Here is an 18758-nt window from a genome sequence, read left to right as displayed (position 1 = left end):
CCAGGGACCAAGGTTATTACCAATCCACAAAGAACCCTTATTTTAATGTGGCCAAAACAGGAAGGACAAATGACTACACCCTTCGGGCAACACTGGTATTCTAGGGATAATGCTACCATTTTATTGTTCTAATGTAGAAAGTATCTATAAATTATATTAAAGCTCATCCCAGAAAAACTAATACCAAACAAGAGACCAGCAGATAGACACAAAAGCACCATTCCCCTTCCCCACTCAATCCTTCCTTCTTACTTTCTGGCCAACTGCAGTGTATTTTAAAACTCTCTACATTCCATGCCCACAAGAGGAGGAAGTTGGGAGATGTGACTTCATGCCAACTGAGTTCCCTTCTCTGTCTAACCTGAATGACTATTCTCCACTTAAATGTCCCCATAGACACAGCCAGTCCCAGAATGTGAGACTGACACAGTTAAGGTCCAGAAGTTAAGGGCAGTGGCTGCTCTCCCAGAGGATCTGGGGAGCCATATGGTATCTTGCAACCATCCATAACTCCAGTTCCACGGACATGACACCTCTTTTTCTGGCCTCCATAGATACCAGGCATGCACATGGTACACAAACATATGTACGGGGAAAATCATCCACATACATAAAATGTAAATAAATATATCTTAGAAAACAAAACAAACCCTAGAATGGACATTGAGAGGCAAACTGCCAGCACTGGTGTGGACAAATAGGGCTTTGGTGATTAGACTTTGAGTCACAGTCTACTAAGACTGAACAAATGGAAAATACACTGTCAGAAGTCACTAGACCTATGGAAATAAATGTAAGGAAATACAAAATTAAGGCAGAGTTCCAAGGAGAACTCATGTTCTAGGGTCTTACATACAAAACTATCCACACTAGGAATTAAGTGTATAGTGGGTGAAAAAAAAAATCCTGTATCATTAAACACATATTCACCCACTAGGAGTCCAAAGTAGGTTGCTATAGGTGAACAGTACTCAGGAACATCTATGAAGATATCCTTTCATTAAGATGGGTCAGTGGATATCCACTCTCCTAGGCCTTGCTTGTTGTCCACTGGTTCTTCTCAACTAAAGGAAGCTAAGATTTGATATTTGGACTACTTTTTTTTTTTTTTTTTTAAATACTCATTGGCTTCCTGGGCTTTTGTTTGTTTGTTTGTTTGTTTTAATTTATATGAGTACACTGTAGCTGTCTTCAGACACAGCAGAAGAGGGGATCAGATCCCATTACAAATGGTTGTGAGCCACCATGTGGTTGCTGGGAACTGAAATCAGTATCGCTGGATGAACATTTCAGCACTCTTAACCACTGAGCCGTCTATCCAGCCCCCAATACGTTGGCTCTTAATTACTCACTTACTCTTCATAGAGCGAAAATTTACATATCACCATCAGTTAATACAATGCTTTAAGTCTAAAATGATTTAATCATGTTCATGGCTCACTTTTTACATATCCACATACAGTCTTGCCAGTTATCAAAAGACTTCCAAAGCCTCTTTCCCTTAGGACTACAAACACACACCTAAGGACAATGACTTCCCAGGTATCAGTTCTCTCTTTTGTCTCATTAATTCATTCCATCCTCCAAGGAGTGACAGGGGTGGGGTAGGGGGGCATGTAAAACAAACAAGCCCTTAGACAATCCAAAGTTATCTTATCTTGAGTTACAACTGTCTGTCTAGCACAATCAGACCATTTCCTTTTCATAAATAATCATAGAGAATGACATGGTTAAGATATTGAGAAAGGCATTTTCTAAGCAAATCTGAATTTAAATTATTCTCCAGCTACTATGTCCATCTTTTACTCTAATTATTTCCACTGACATTACACACACACACACACAAATAAATCAACTGCTTTTACTATGTTACTAAGTAATATTAATTTTACCTCTAAAAAAGAGTCAGTAATTATTTTTAAAGCATTACAGTAATTAAAGTTATTTGTAAAATCAGTAACAATTGAAAATTCTATTTGTGACTAATCCATTATAAACAAAGCCAATCTTAAAAATACAATCCTAGAAAAAGTACAGTCATGCTAAGAACAGATAAGGAAGCCAAGTCACTGGCTATGCTAGACCAAACAGATCAAACACAAAACTGATTTTAAACTGTATGCTTATATAAACAAATAAATAAAATCCTACCCTTTTTTCTTGTATATATGCTTAAAATTTCTTACACAAATATAAAAAAATTCTTTTCCTTCAAAAACTTCTGAGAAAAAAAGACTGAAAAGGATGATAATCAGCTCTGAAGTTTTATGCTTATCTTTTTCTGTCTTTATCAATTTCCTGACATATTTAACCTAAGCAGAAAAAAATTTTTTCAGCAAATGAAGCATGACAGCCTATAAATAAATGTCTTGAAGAACTCTGCAAGGTCACATATATCCCATGTTGCTTTTGGTTTCCCATCTCTTCTTTGCTTCAAACCTAAAATGAAGAGCATAAAAATCTCAACTTATTTCTAAAATAAAATACTCTACTAAAGTAACATGTTTAGTAAGCGCCCCAAGCACTGACACTTTTGCAGACAGCACTGGCTGAGGCAAGGTCTCCATATTTACAGCCTCACAACTACTGAGACATAGACCTTGGGTAAGCAACCCACAAACTGGACTCCATGGATGAGCAGACTTTCCACAATTCCTACCAAGACGAGCAGAATCATTTCTTTTTTTTTTTTTTCCAACTTTTAAAAACTCTTATTATTTTATGCGCCTGGTTATTTTGCCTGCATGTGTCTGTTTACAATACACATGTCTAGTCCCCACAGAACCCAGAAGAGGGCATCAAATCCCCTGGAACTGCACAGTTGTGACCCACCATGTGTGTGCTTGGAACTGAACTCTGGTGCTCTTAAATGCTGAGCCAGCTCTTCCATCCCAGGACACGAGTCTTAAGTGAACTTACCCCCATGCCAGTTTCTTCTTCTTTCGAGCAGCCTGTGAATTTTCAGCCTCCTTTTTGGCTTTAACAAACTTGTGGCAGGCAATTGCTTTGGCAATTTTTACACCAAGCTAAGAATTATGGAAGAAAAAAGGGGAAAAAATGAGAAAAGAAATACGCTAGCTAGTGCAAGAATTATAATAGTACAAAATATTGGGAGCACATAGTTCAGAAGCCATGTCTAAAAATAAGAAATCCTACGCTCAGGCCCCTTGAACAAAGCATTAAAACAAATATAGATATGGCCTTGATTTCTCTCCACTACCCAAATATCCTCTTGTCCTACTTGCCCCATCTCCTGAACAGAAATCCTTCCCAAACTCAGACCCTTCAAGGTCCACTAAAGTAGTCATGAGACCCTTCAAGCTCCCTCAGCAACTCTGTAGGCCGAGCAGGAATTTGCCCTGATAAGGCTGAAAACAGACTGACAGAGACGTCAACTCTCTTTGCTCTGGGCTAGAATTACAGCAGCTCAGTATGGTCACACCAGTTATCTCACGCTGATCAGAGGCTCTGATTGGCAGTCACAGATGGGATTAATGAAACATGGGGAAGCTAATTACTACTTCATAAATACACTCTGCATGATGGGCAACAGCTTTTAACTCTCTGAGAGAGAAAAGAATATAGGGGGGATTCAGAAAGTAGAGAAGCTGGACTCCAGGAACCAGCTGTTCCTGGGCAGCAGTCCTGCTCAGGCTTCTCTGACTACTAACTGCTGCCCTACAAAACTCACTTAACATGAACCCCAACCCAGATAGATGTCTTCTCTAGCTCAGTCTGTAAATCTCTGCTTCTGCATTTCTCTAGCACTCACCAAGTTGCAAGGTATTTCCAAAGAAGCATCCCTAGGCAGTAAACTGTCCATCTCTCTCTCTCTCTCTCTCTCTCTCTCTCTCTCTCTCTCTCTCCCTCCCTCCCTTCCTCCCTCCCTCCGTGTGTGTGTGTGTGTGTGTGTGTGTGTGTGTGTGTGACTGTGACTCAAACCCATTAAGAAGTGGGATGAAGCCAGGCTGGCATGGTGGGATACACCTGGAATCTCAATAAAAGGATACTATGCAGTGAGGCAAAGCTGCATAGTGAGCACCAGGCCACTCGGGGAGACATAGCTAGACTCAGGCTTTCAACCTTTCTGATGTTTCTTTGATTTCCTATTCTTTCATTAAACTAAACAGGTATTAGAAGACAGGCAAACTTGTAGAACAAGGACACATAAGCAGCCTGTCAAGTTAGCTTATCAAAATCTGAGATCTGCTTGGCAGCATAGGAAGGGATGGTAGGAACTGAAGAGCTCATGAACAAGATGTCAACTTAGGAAGGTGAAATCTGCAATGCCTGACACAGCTCTCAGCTGATCTTGGCAGATCTAAAACTCAGAAACACCTTCTCTAGGGCAAAACACACAGCTTGTGAGGCAGGACAGGGCAGGGGAGCATGATACAGAGATCCTGTCTTAAGCAAGATGGAAAGTCTGAACCAATACTTGAGGCTATTCTCTTCCTACACCTGAACCATAGAACACAGATTTTAAAAATGTTAAAGGCTAATCAAGTGGTGGGTGTCACTATATCTCAGGATAAAAGGGACTCAGAGAAGGTGCTGTGGTGTCATTTTTCACTAAGGTGAAATTCCCTTCACTGAAACCCTATGCACTTGTCATACACACAGAAAACTTAAGTTAGCACCTGCTGCTCAGGTTAGTGCAGTGGTCAGTGTAGTGTCAAATGAATCCACATATAGCAATGGCTCAACTTTTATTTGTTTCACTTAAGTCCCTGAGGACAGGCAGGTATCTGGTACCTCATATATCTTGTGGTACCAGAATGTGGCAGAACCAGAGGGTCTTGTATTGGCTCATAAAGTAACACAGGCATTGTTTCTGTTCAGGGTTAATCACATAGCTGCAGCTAAATACAAGGGGGCTGAGAAGTATGAGAATAAAACTGAACACCTGAGGAGCACTAAGTGAACCCAAGAAGTTCTCTTCTGTCACAAAAAGCAGCGGTGACCTATGTTTAAGATGCACAGCAAGATGACAACGTTCATGTGGATGACAATCTCTTTACTGCCCCATCCCCCGAATATCTATATTTCCCTGTTAATTTCACCCCTTTACTTTACAAACCAAGTGATGCCCCAGTGGTGCAATCAGCTAGCAATGGTACTTATACAATAAACCAAATAAAACAGTGATGGGTGATACAGTTTACCAACTCCCCCAGTTCAAAGGCCTATTTACCTCTCAGCTACTCTGAATTATATTTAAATTCAGTAACTACCTTAGGTGAGAAACAATATGATGGTAACCATATTTGCTATACACCATTACCATGAGTGAAAGTTCTTTCCCAAACTGTTGTAAAACCAAGCTACAGATCTATATTATTAACGGACTGAAGTTCCTAGTCTGAGTTGCCCAGATATAATACAGACAAGTCAAGATGCTCCAATGAACTGACTCTACACCTGACCACAGCCAAATGGAAATGCTTCCAGTATTCTTACAAAGCTAAAAATAAAGCCAAACACAGAACTGCCAGCACTGTGATAAAGTTAGAGAGAGCACAATAAAGGCACAGAACAACCTTTTAAGAATTTTTTGTGCTGCATCGTGGACGCCAAACCCGGTTCCCAGGAGCACTTTCATACAACGCTCCTAAAGACTGTTTTCTACCCACTTTAGACTAAGGGCCAGGCTAAATGGAATGTTCTTCACTCAACCAATAAACATTAAAACAAGGCTGCTCTATGTACTGTGTGTTTACAGAAAGAAAAAAAAAAAGGCTTTTGGTTTTTATGCATGGTGAAAGTCTATCGTAGTTTTGACCTTTGCATGCTTAAATGAATGTTTTACTTATCTCTGTGGAGAAAGAAACGAAACAAGGATATCTAGAAATACAAAAGGATAATAAGGCCTTTAATGAAGAGCCCATCAAGAAGAAACTTTTTTTTTTTTTTTTTTAGTCAAGATGACAAACCTGAGTTTCAGGATATAAAAGAATAATGTGCTGTACATCTCTATGACAAACAAATAAAATAGGCAGACTAGAATTACCCTTTCACTTCTATAAAAGAAAAAATTCATCTCCCTGGCCAACGTAAACACCCCAAAAGCTTGCTCAATGGCTTTTATATTAAATAAAAAAATAATAATAAAAAACCAGTTTGGGGTCATCAGATAACTATAGTAACACAATGTGAGAAGATTTTTTTAATGAAAAAAATGCATACAGAATTTCTTGTACGTGTAGCCAAAGTATCAGCATTTTCCATATAGAACATCCAATATTTTGCTGCATTTTAATTAAGGTGTCTAAACATTATCACAAAGAACTGCAAATTGGTCAGAGCATGCGGTAAGGAAAATTAAGCTCTAAAGGCTTTTTATCACCATATTTCAGGAACCAAGGGTGTAAAATGTTCTAATTTGGGATATATTAAAAGCCATAAAAGGTCTTTCAAAAAGATTAATGGTACTTTGCTTGGATTTAAGATAAGGGCTTTAGCTGGTTGGAAAAGCAGGGCCCTGGCTGGACCCTTGAGGCATTCATCTTTACAGCCACTTGGAAGATTTGTGAAGGCGTCTGCACAACCTCAAGCAAATGCACCGCGACATTTTTTTAATTCCTTTCAATTTTACAGGTTCAGTGTGTGTAAATCATATTGGGTCATAAAATAGATATAATGGCATATCCTTATAAACACAGTGGAGATTAGAAAAAAAACTTCAAAATAAAGTTAGTACCTCTTGCAAATGTTGCCATAAAGTTTCCTGATAATCATTTGAAGCATCTGATTCCAACAGCTTAATTTAACACAGCTATAAACTGCTTATCCATTTTATAAAATATTTTAGTCATCTCAAAATTACTAGCTTGTACAGAGTCATGAAGTTTTTCTCCCTTTCGAACACTTTCAAGGCACTTATTTTAAAATACCAATTATCATACTTTAACTTTTTATAGAATAATAGGTCTCTATGAAAAATATTTATGCCATTCTCTTTTGTTCTTTAATTAAATGAAAACAGATGTTTTCTGAAGTAAAGCGGAACCATTACTGGAGTACTTAAAGTGTTAAGGTCTTTAATTTTTATATCAGTTTGGTCGACAATTCCTGATTGTCTTTACTCAAGCTCAACATTAATGTCAAGCAAGTTACCTAGGAGACGAAAGAGATCAAAGAGACAAAAAACCCTCCAATGTCTGATTAATCAAGCCTGCAAACAGCTTATTTCTTTTTGCCTGCATGCAAGTATGAAAATGAGATTCTGGGAGCCGAACATTGTGCAGATTTGTTCATTCTTATCAGAACAAAGCCAGCGGCAGCTTATTTCATGGATCATTGGCACTGTCATCAGCGCTACACAGAACGGGTGACAGCTCCTCATTTTGAAGCTTGAACAAAATTAGCAAAAAGTCGGCACAAATTAGCCTCTCATCTTTTTAGTAATATGACATTATTCATTTACTTTTTATCCAATTTTTAATTTTTTCCTTGTCAGCTATCCCTTTCTAGTGTCTCTCGCATGCCATCATAAAATGCCTTCTGAAAAACAAGCAAAGAAACAGTCAAAGTTGAAATAACACACAAAGTTCAAGAGCAAAGAACAAGCATTTCTAATAGTCAGTCTGTTGTGTTTTAAAATTAAGTTTCAAAACTTTGCAATAATTGATTTTTAAAAACAGCTAAGATGCCAGTGTATTTTAAGAAAGGACGTTAACAAGGCTAATAGGTTTCACACAAACCCATCCTAAGGTGTCTCTGCCACAGTAAACTTTAGATGCTTATGTCACATTGGTCTTTCTCTCCATGGCCACACCTGGGATGCCAGAGTTCTGACAACAGCCCAAGCTATGGCCTACCTCATCACTCAACTGACTTTTCAATCAAGTTCTTTTCTTTATACTATTGCATCTTGTTTCACTGTCACCTTGAAGAGTGTATGCACACACAGGCTGACATGTTTGCCTACCTTAGTACACCACATTAGTGTCTAGATGTACAACTAAATATATACTTATTTACATTTATAATAACCTATAATTTCCTGCCTGTTTATTTCAATCATAGCCAACAAATCCCAATTTAAAACATACTAGGAAAATACATACACATATACATATGTGTATGATATAACCCATATACTCAACTTTAATAGTAAAATAGATTACATAATGCCTGTTTTAATAACTTCAAATTATATGTAGATTACAGTATTTTAAACAAAAGGAAAAACGTTACACTGTTGAAACTACTGCTGGATATTGGCATTTATATTCAAGCAACTTATTCCATTCATAAAGAGGAAAAAGGCATTAAAAAATTAACCATAAGCTGTTAGATGCTTTACACAGCCCCCATAAGAAAGACAGTTTTTTGAAAGAACTGTAGTACTGTTTTCAGCAATTTCTTTATCTCTGTTCTTCTAAGTAAGAAAGCCTATTAACAAGCTTTGAACTTAAAATCACATTTACAATAATGTGCCATCAACAGTTTTATAAGCTAATTAGAAAAAGATTAATTAATGACTGGCTGCTAATAAAATGGCAATCATGAAGAAAGAAACCAAGGGTGCTAAGCTTCAACTACCACCAATTAAGAGCTAATTACAAACAAATTATATATGTGTTTTGCTGTGGGCTTTAATTTACTAAAATGGTTTTAATTAAAAGAGAAAACATGCTGATTAATTGAACTGCAGAAAAAAAAATCTACAGTATAAACTGTGCTTTGTCTGTCTCTTTAATTAGACTTGTAACATCTGAAATCTTTTTTAAGGTTAGTTAAAAGCACAGATAAACATAATTAAGACAGCGTGCCATTCAAGGTGAACACCCAGCCAGACCCCAGAGGTTAAGAAAGCATCCACAATGTAATGAGATGTGAATGAGCACACCTGAAAAACACAGAGAGATGCCCTTCACTAAATACCAGTCTTACTTTTCTGAGGCCAACAAGCTCTGTCTTCAAAGCTGCAGGATTTTTATGGTTAGGAAAACATCTTTAAACTAAATGTAAAGGAATTCACCCAGTCAGACAATGTTATTCCATGCACTGTGCTACATTCTCTACATGTAACAACTGACTTATTTGTTAAAGTTAAGGAGAGTAAGGCTTTAAAAAAATTAAGGCTACTATTTTAAAGCACCTCAGACTATGTGCAGACAAGAGGATAACACAGAGAAATGTCTGAGAATGAAAAATACTGAGAGATGACCAAAGTATTCAGTTCTGGATGATCCTTAGCAGACACATACCATCCAAAGGACAGAGCTCCCACCTCCACTAGTTGCTGGTAGAGTTGCCTAGCAGCAAAAGCCCATTCCCTGAGAGGGCATTTTCTCCCCAGTGCCCTAACCTCTTTCCTACTGCCAATCTACCAATGAAATATACTAAAAAGAAAATGGTGCTAAAAGAAGTCAATCAAGAAAAAGTCAGGACTGGAAGGCACAACAGTATTTAAGACACAAAATATATTTTGCCAGAATCTGCATATACCCACACAAAATGTCCTGCTTTTAGAGAAAACTCATGGTTGACAGCATTTGTCAAACATACCTCTGGCTAAGTGCAACAATATCTTTTCCATAAATGTAAAATATTCGTTGGAATAAAGATGCATTTACTTGTGTGTATATGTGTGTGTATGTGTGTGTGTGTGTGAACACATGCGCGCACACACACACATAAAATCCATACTGTATTTTTACTGTTTTTACCCACTCTTCAGATGCTAGAAATTGCAATATTTATAACTAAAGAAAGGACCTGACCTTCTTTAGCAGGGCTGGATGTTCTAGCAATACATTTTTATAATGGCTAATTGGAATATATTGTTCAGCACTGAATATGAACAGTTTTAACTCAGAAACTTAGTTTCATGATATTTCCTCCCAAAAGAGTATTTATGAAAACAGGAACCGGCCCATTTTGTCCATTTGATACTGGACAGATAGACTGAAGTATATCTGAGGAATATATTTAATTAAAGGAGCAGTGACTCATCTGAAGGTAGGAACATTGCTTTACTACCAAGTGAAGTTGATTTTTATCTCCACAAGCTAAAAGATTAGAAGAAAGTCCTTTTTACAATGTGTAATACTCCAGCTGACATTCAGGCTTTAGCACTGAATTTGCTTCTACTGGTCTCTATGACTGAAGTGTACCTTAGGATGAGAACGTCAGGTGACAGCTGAGGGTAAAAGGTGGAAGATGTTATTTTCAAGGATCACAGTCAATGAACAGAATGTCTTGCCAAGTCAGGGTCAGTTCAGTCATGCCACAGAGTTTAAAGAAAGAAACTTTTTTTCCCAAGTTGTAACGGCTTCATCAGTGTAACACAAATATGGAATGGGCAGAGGGGCAGGAAGAGCATTCTCAGAGCAGTCTGCAGCTACATAGCAAACCCTGAAACGACAGCCCAGCTTACTTAGGCCTGTCACAAGACACTGAAGTCACCCTCTTCCCCCAAACCAGATCCCACACAAACTCAGTCATCACAAATGTGAGGGAAACATTTCTGGGAAATTACGTGCTTTGCTGTGTCACAATGAGAGCGCACCAACAGCCTAATTTTGACATACTCTCTTGAGGGATGTTTTCAAGGTCTATTCACAGACACGGTTCTACTTTTAACTTCATTTTTCTCAAAATTGATGCTGCCCTACTCGCTTCACAGGCTTTTAAATGTTAAACATCAAAATGAGCTTCACCTATGGCTGGAAAGGGCTTTGAGAACTCTGGGGTCTGTGCCTCTGAGCAAAGGCTTTATCAGCAGGTCCCAGTCACTGCTTCTTGAGAAAAGCAAACGGTGCTGTTATTAAAAACCAATCTACCTGAATTTCAAAAGGACACCTACCAAGCATACATACACTCTATTCATAGAAGGTTTCTGCCCCAAACTCACACTTCTCTAAAATCCCATCTCATCATCACAGAGACTGGACTAAGGGATGAATATGAGAAATCTAAAGATGGCAATATTTTCTGCCAAAGCTTTTCTTGACTGGACATTCCTGAAGGGTGCTCCAAAAGTGGGCACAGCACTGGCATCTTTCTGAATCTGTGTCACAATAGCAATCATGACCCAGCTGTCCTTTCAGTTATCCAAGATATAAATTACTCATTTTTCTTTTGAACAGAATTCATTTAACACAATACCAGAACAAAGCTTTACATATGTCTCAAAGTAAAAGAACAATTGAGAACAATGTTATCTTCACATCTGCTGAAACAGTTTTTCTAAAGCAATCTCATTTGCAATACAGTATGACAGGAAAGGTCAGTCTTGAAATAAAATGCCTAATCAGCATTATAAATTTTCAACTTCTAAAACAGCAAAATGAGAAGACAGCAAACTACAATCCCAGTGTCCTCAAAGAAAATCCCCATTTCTAAAACCCTAGAGGAACAGCTCTGAATGCTTTTTCAGGTAGTTGAACACATACATTGCAAGGAAGCTCACCAGGGCCAAGGTGGAATTATTAACACAAGGCTGGTACACAACACTGCACGCAATTCCTTCCCAACCTAGCACACCATTTAGGAAACTGCCCGTATTCATGAGATTTGATATGGATTCAGAAAACAATCTATAATACCTCACACACTTAAGCTAACTAGTAATCTTGGTTTGCCAAGCAATAAAAGTACTGTGAAGAGGGGCTGGAGATACGGCTCAAAGTTAAGAGCACTGACACTGAGTACTCACAGAGAGGACTAGAGTTCAGGTCCCAGCACCCACACCAGGCAGTTTACAACTCTTACAACTCCAGCTCCAGGAGATCTGACACCTCTTCTGGCCAACTTGGGCACCTATATTCACTTAGGTTTTTGTGAGCAAATGAACACACACATACCAAAATAATTTTTTTTAAAGTAAAGTCAATCATTGCTTTAAAGATCTAAAGTCATTTGTCAATCACAGTAATAACTTACAATAAAAAAAAAAAAAAACACAATAAAAGAACCAGCAACAGATGCTGAAATAGATTAAAGTATAACATGGGAGTGCTGTAGCCTCAAACTCTGTCTCCAAACGGTACTTATTCATCACAAAGGGGAAAATCTCAGAGCTATCACTCTCATCAAAGTCAAACCATCAAAAAGTGGAACAGAGATGGCATGTGCCTCTGGAGAGTCTGAGAAGGACTCATGGCTACTGCTGTGACTCCTCATGAGGAAATACTAGACAAAACAAAACTGAATAGTGTATACTAACTGGCCTCTCTTTGAAAACAAGGTCTTGAAAAATAAGGAGGAGCAGCTATTCTAAATTAAAGGAAGAGAGCAACAGAGTACAATGTTAGAGGACAGGATATACCTTTGCTAGTATGCAAATTAATGGAAGAAATGCAAATTTAAAGTATATGGATTAAAGAAAAACTTTTTTTTGAAAATTTTACAAGTTTCTTCTTTATAAAGTTCAATTTTATTTATTTATTTAGTGTGTGTAAGAATGTACACATCTAGGTCAGTTCTCCCTGTCTACCATGCTGGTGCCAGAGATCTAACTCAGGTCTTTTACTGAACAACTTGTTGGCACCTTTTCTCATTAATGTTTTTATATGGGTGTGTATGGTGTGAGTTTGGGGTCATTTGCTGTGTATGAAGATCAGAAGATAACTCTGTAAAGTTAGTCTCCTCCCACCTTCACATGAAGTCCTGTGATCAAGCGCTGGCTGCATGCTTGTACAGTAAGCAGTTTTACCCACTGAGTGATTTCCATGGCCTCAAATTGTACAATGTCCTTAATAGCAAATAAACCTCTGCTAAAAAGAACTCAGAACCTGCAATGAAACACATACTTCTCTCAAAATTTTCCTGGTTTCAAGTAGAAGGGCTAATAACCTATGCTTTGCCTTGCCTTTTCTTCCTCAACCAAGACAAAAAAGTCAGAGGCAACTGAATGAGGGAAGGAGTCTGCTATGGCACTCTGTAGTCGGAAGAGAGCACACAGTACATAACTCTTGGGTTTCTCAAAGAATGATGGATGAAAGGAGAATACTAGTTTGCATCCTGTAACCTTGAAGAGTGAATGAAGACAAGCACACAGCGTTTCTAAAAACCAGCAAGCGACCACACACCAGAGTCCTGGCGGTTTTCTTAGGTTGTGTCTTGAGCTTTACCAGAACAGTCCAGTCGCCCCAAAAGAGCAATCAAAACCAACATCAAACAGTCCGGTAATCTTTCCAGCCACCCACGAGACACTGTTCAAAGGTTTCATTCCCAATCCACACAGAGCTGCCACCAGCTTCTAAACCCGTAACTTGGTAAGGTCACAACCTGCTGATTGGCTATGAGTGCCCTATGTGCTTTCAACCTCACTGGATCCCACTCTTCCCTAGTCCCATCCTGATGCCCTCCTCAGTCTGAATCTTTAGAGCCGTGGTACAGATCTCTTAAGTTCTGTCCAAGTCCATAAGCACTGTTCCTCGCCACCATTCTCTCAGGTGTCCATGGCCACCCTGTCAAATTCTGCAGGGGACATTCACTAAGTGGTATAACCTTGTTATCTTAGGCGTTAACTCTAATGTTAAGAAACCAAGCCACTACTAACAGCATACCTATGGATGAGTTCCAAGTACCACACCACCAACACATGTTTGTTGAGTGAAAGCAAAGATTAGCATATAAAGATAAGAATAAATAAATAAAGCACAGATTGACATGTAGGGATCTTACACTGAAGAAGCCACAGATAACAGCTATCAGGGAGTCCTGCTGAACTTGTGGCACTATTTAACACATCTTCAAGTTCATTTTATTAAATGAACTTTTATTTTTCCCTTCCAAAATAAGATGAAATACTACTGAATCAAACAAGAGCCACACCCACTGATTCAAAATACAGCATTTTAAAAAATAAAATATATCAACTGTTAAGCTAAGGGTAAGGAGCATTAGAAAATGGGAAGAGTAAAATATAAGAAAAAAGCAAATACAAACAATATTTCATCAAAGTTCAACTACAAGGTAACTGTGTCAAAGCTTTGATGGGCATGCTGAGTCACAGCATCCTCACAAATTAAAAACATACCAAATGCTTCACATGCATTTTTCTTTCTTAAATAATGCAGCAACTTTGTTTCTGGATATAAAGGACATTCAAACAGGGGTTCAAACAGATGCTAGTATATTCATATTTATAGTTGCAAGCTCACTATAGTTAAACAGTGGCATTGTCTACCAGCAACTAAATGCACAAACAATGGCACAATACCCGAAATGTGACACAGTGGCAACCAGTCTTGAAATGGGCACACATTCCGACATACACTACAACACAATGATCTCTAAAAATGTTATGCTAAAGAAATATACCAGACACAAAAGCATACAAATATGACTTACGTGAGACACCTACAGAACCTGACTGCACAAGCAAATGGCCTGCTGTCTAAGAAGGGTGGAAAGCAGATGCAGATGAAGAACTCTAGAGACAAGTAGTGGGAGAATCTGCACAGAGTTGTGAGTGTGTTTGATGCTACTCAGTTACTCAGTCACACACAATTACACTCAGCTACATAGATATATACAGAAATATTGTGACTAATTATTCTTAAAGACTTTAAATGGATAAATTTGAAATCCTTACATCTTTCAGATGATTTTGGAATCATCCTTCAGCCTTTCTTTTGAATTTGTCTAATCCATACATAAAAATCCATAAGATTTTTTTAAGGGTTGCAGCTAATAACCAGCAAAAATTCATACACACACACACACACACACACACACACACACAATCACAATGGCCATAAATGGTGGATTTTTAGACAAAAGATGATTGGTAAAGGCAACAGTATTCCATAGAATAATATGAAAGAGAACTTTCTCATTTCAGGTTGGAAAACAGAAAAAAACAAAACAAAAAGTCTGTGAGTTACAACACTAAGAAATAACCAGCAATATGGATAGATGAGTTATGATGATTTTTATGTGACTAAACACCAAGGAGTGTTATGTGCTAAGGAGATAGGAAATCAAGTACTAAGAATAAAAACTAGGATAGATTTTTAATTTTTTTGCCTATAAAAAGAAAAAACCTATAGATCAGGAAAATGCACTAAGTATGAGTGACAGGTCTATAGGACCCCCACCTCCAAGGACATGAGTCAGAAGCATATTAAATTATATTTAATTTTACACTACTACAGACTATGTGAGAATTAGCTGAAACCCCATAAGACTGAGCAGTATGTACAGAATCTACAGTAAGAGACTGTAAGCAAGGACTAACAAAAGGGTGTGACTGCAGAACACATAGCTGCCCCCAATGAGGATAAACTGAGCTAGACACCACATACCTGAAAAACAACACCAACCTCAAAAACAAATAAAGCAAAAAATCTGCCATAGGCCAGGTAAAACTAAGGGCAAATATCAATTATGCATAATTTTCATCCTAAATTTTAGACCAGAATAAATTTAAAGCATTAAAGTCAACATAAAACCTAGATTTCAAAATAAAGAGTAGAATGGGAGAAAAGTATGAGGGCAACAGATAGCTGGACTGAGTGTGACTTACCTCTCGAGTAGCTAGCTGGTTGCTGAGCTCCTCAGCCTTCTCAACATCCCACTCCTCCACAGCCTGGTCGATCCTCTTCTCAAGGCCTGACTACAAAAAAACAAAGCAAAACAAAACAAAACTCGAATCATGAACAGGAAAGAAAATCAACCACTTGCTAACCAAGGCTGTCACAGGACTATAGCAAATGCCACTTCCATTCAGCCCCTTCAATAACCCTACACAGGTTTGCATCAATTCCCATTTATGAATGTTTCTGAAACATCATAAATTCAGTGGCTACTCAAGGTCCCCAAATGTCTCAAGCTAACAGTAAAAAGGAGATGCAAATTCAGACTGGGGGTGGAGGGAGGTGGAACCAGAGATTGCTATTCCCTAGTAACAATAATGTTAATGACAGCAACTGATCAACATTATGAAGTGTTCACCAAATGATAGAACCACAGCTTATTCTACAAAAGCTGTCACTTGCATCCTTACAGCTCCATGAAATTTTAGCTTGTTTGCAAGAGGTGGAAATAGCCATCAGTTACTTGACTTGGCTGACATCAGTCTGTAAGGTGTAAAGCCACCCACATCCAGGTTTGCAGTCTGAATTCTCAACTACAGCCCAATTCCTGCAGCTCAACACTTCACTCCATAGCCTTTCACCATCTTCAATTAGGTCTGCTATGCTGACTACTATACAGAGAAGAAAGCAACAAATAATTATTTTATTCTCCTATGGAATATTTTATTTTACTAAAAAAACTTCAAGAAATCAAAATTTTTAATGTCACGGAATTACCAAACTAGGTAGGGCTCATTACACACTTATCAAAAGACACTCAGATATAAACAAGGTCTAGCTGTGAGTAGCTACTACAGAACACGAAAGTTTTAAGTTATCTAATATATACTTCTTAGAAAACAATTTTATCTTAACAGTTGCCTCCCATTCCTTCATTTCAACAGTGAATCTTGGACTTCATACAAACTTCCTCCTCCTAACGTTGACAGCAAAAGTGCTGGGAAAAGAAAGCTCTTCCTGCAGTAAGTGCTTGACTACAGCTGTCAAGAGAGGGAGATTCTGCTCCTGTACTGTTGTTGAGATGAAGACTTTAGTAACTGCAACATAACCTACCTAAGAAGACTAGAAGCAGAGGCCAGGGAGTACCTCACCTGACATCTTTATCACAACCCATCCAAGGACTTGAGTGGTCAACTAGTTTCCCACAGTAGCTGGAGACTTTCATTAAACTGACTTTTGTTATCTCTGACTCAGGCTACATGATTCTAATGCCTGGTTTCTACTCTTGTACAATCTCCAGAAACTTGTCTTGTATGTCTGCAGAATTCTTCTCAGGCTCATGCAAATACTATGGCAGACTCTTTACAAATAAATACCTTTCATTCTCTGGAAGCTCTGACAGTGTACTTGAGGCCTGTGCCACTCCAAGTAAGGTCTGTGCACCAGCTCTCACAAACTTTATGCAAAGCTAAGCTAAGGATCTTGTACCAGAATGCAGATCAACTACCTGGCTAACAGGTTTATCTAGATATCTCTTTCTCAGCCTCATCTAGAACAGTGCTAATACTTCCTAATCTCTGGCCACATGTGCCATCGTATTAATGTTACTAGCACGGCTGACATACTTCCTTTAAAAATATACTTCCAATTTATTCAGGCTTCTATCAGATATTACCCTGTATGCTGCCTTACTTACTGACCTTGCCACCTTTCCTTATGTCCCACACCAATACTGCTCTCCTGACTGCATCACTAAACTTTGTATCTGTCCCGTTAGATGTGCTTCTCTGATGTGCTTCACTTTTTCCTTTCTTGGGTTCTATGTCCAATAAAGGCAAACTCTATGTACAGTAACTAGCTTGGAGTATCCCCAAATTGCACCCAGTTCCTTCCACACAGGAGGCAGTCACTCAGCCAGTACAGTGCACTCAGGCTGCAGTGCGGTAATCCACGTCTGCATTAACAGTAGATGGAACCAACCTATACTGCAGCCCTGAGAGAATTCCATGACAATTACACGGAGATGATGATGCTCTTACAATCAAACAGGGATCCCACACTGTCATGCTCATACAAATTTACCTGCAACAAATAAAAACTATATTTCTTGGGACTCGACCCATGGCTCAGCAGGTAAGAACACTCGAAACACTTCCAGTGAACCCAAGTTCAGATCCCAACACCAAAGTCAGGTGGCTCACAACTGCCTGGAACTCAAGTTCCAGAGGATCTGACACTTTTTCTGACCTCTGTATCTCTTCAGGGTTCAAGGTTATCTTTACCTTTAGCTCTCAGGAGAGTACAATTAGAAATTTATAGTCTCCATTTAGAACTTCATATTTAATCTATTATGGAAATGAAGTTATTTATTTACAAAATGCTAATACAATAGCATTTACTCCCTTTGCAGAATAGAGATTTCCTCAAATGCCTCTGAGACAGATAAAATAAACATTAATATCAAATTTAATTTTCTTGTACCACAAAGTCTGAGGTCTCAGAAAACCTCAATTCATTGTTTACCCAAGCAATCACCCAGACTAGTTCCACTCTTCCACCTTAGTAACCTGTCTACTAATCCCCCCTTAAGACTGTCACATGTTATACACAGTACCTGTGCTCCCTTCCAGTTATCTAGGCTTCTTGCCTTCCTGTATATAGTGCCCAGAGTAACCTATAGATCCCAAGACCTTCATAAGTCCTCGTACTGAACCATTCTATAGAATCAACTTGTTTATGTTCCTCTGGTACATAGAGCTATAGCTTAGCAATGAATGTCACAAAACTCCTCTATCATAGAAAATCTTATAAATTGTTGAGCTTAAATAAAGATGAACTTTTACCAGGCTGGGGAACATACCTTAGTAGTAATGCCTAGAATAAATAAAACCCTGGGTTTGATCCCTAGCACTGCATTTAATCTAGTATAAAGGTGACACACATTTGTAATCCAAGCATTTGGTAGATATAGAAGTTCAAGGTCCTTGAAGGTGCATTCCATTAATCCCAACAAAGGGAGGCAGAGCTCAAGGCCAGCCTGGTCTCCATAGTCAGTTCCTGTACATTGAGAGAGCTAGTAACAAGATCTTGTCTAAAATAAACAACAAATAAACAAAAGAAGTTGTTTAAGATCCTCCTGGGCTACCTAATAAAGTATAAGGCCAATCTGGGCTTGTCTCAAAATCAAATAAAGGAATCAGTTAAAATTACCAGTCTTCCTTACTCCTACTCAACCAGTCCCCATTCCTCTAAGCATTCAAA

General features: G+C 38.4%; 1 protein-coding gene across 3 annotated transcripts in view; it reads right to left on the bottom strand.

Annotated features, from left to right (window-relative positions):
- Nucleotides 1-1403: 1403 nt before the first annotated feature.
- Nucleotides 1404-18758, bottom strand: part of Fam204a (family with sequence similarity 204 member A) — a 28951-nt gene continuing 11596 nt past the window's right edge. For all 3 annotated transcript variants that reach the window (XM_021151989.3, XM_021151987.3, XM_021151988.3), the window contains exons 6-8: nt 15488-15577; nt 2920-3026; nt 1404-2439 (exon numbers count right to left, since the gene is read on the bottom strand). In XM_021151989.3, the coding sequence (XP_021007648.1) occupies nt 2388-2439; nt 2920-3026; nt 15488-15577 (249 nt within the window). In that variant the 3' untranslated portion in view covers nt 1404-2387. The remainder of the gene's footprint in view (nt 2440-2919; nt 3027-15487; nt 15578-18758) is intronic.

This window comes from Mus caroli, unplaced genomic scaffold, assembly GCF_978045245.1.
Source record: "Mus caroli unplaced genomic scaffold, Mus_caroli_1 scaffold_20, whole genome shotgun sequence".
NCBI lineage: Eukaryota > Metazoa > Chordata > Mammalia > Rodentia > Muridae > Mus > Mus caroli.
This window is presented reverse-complemented; position numbering and strand designations above follow the sequence as displayed.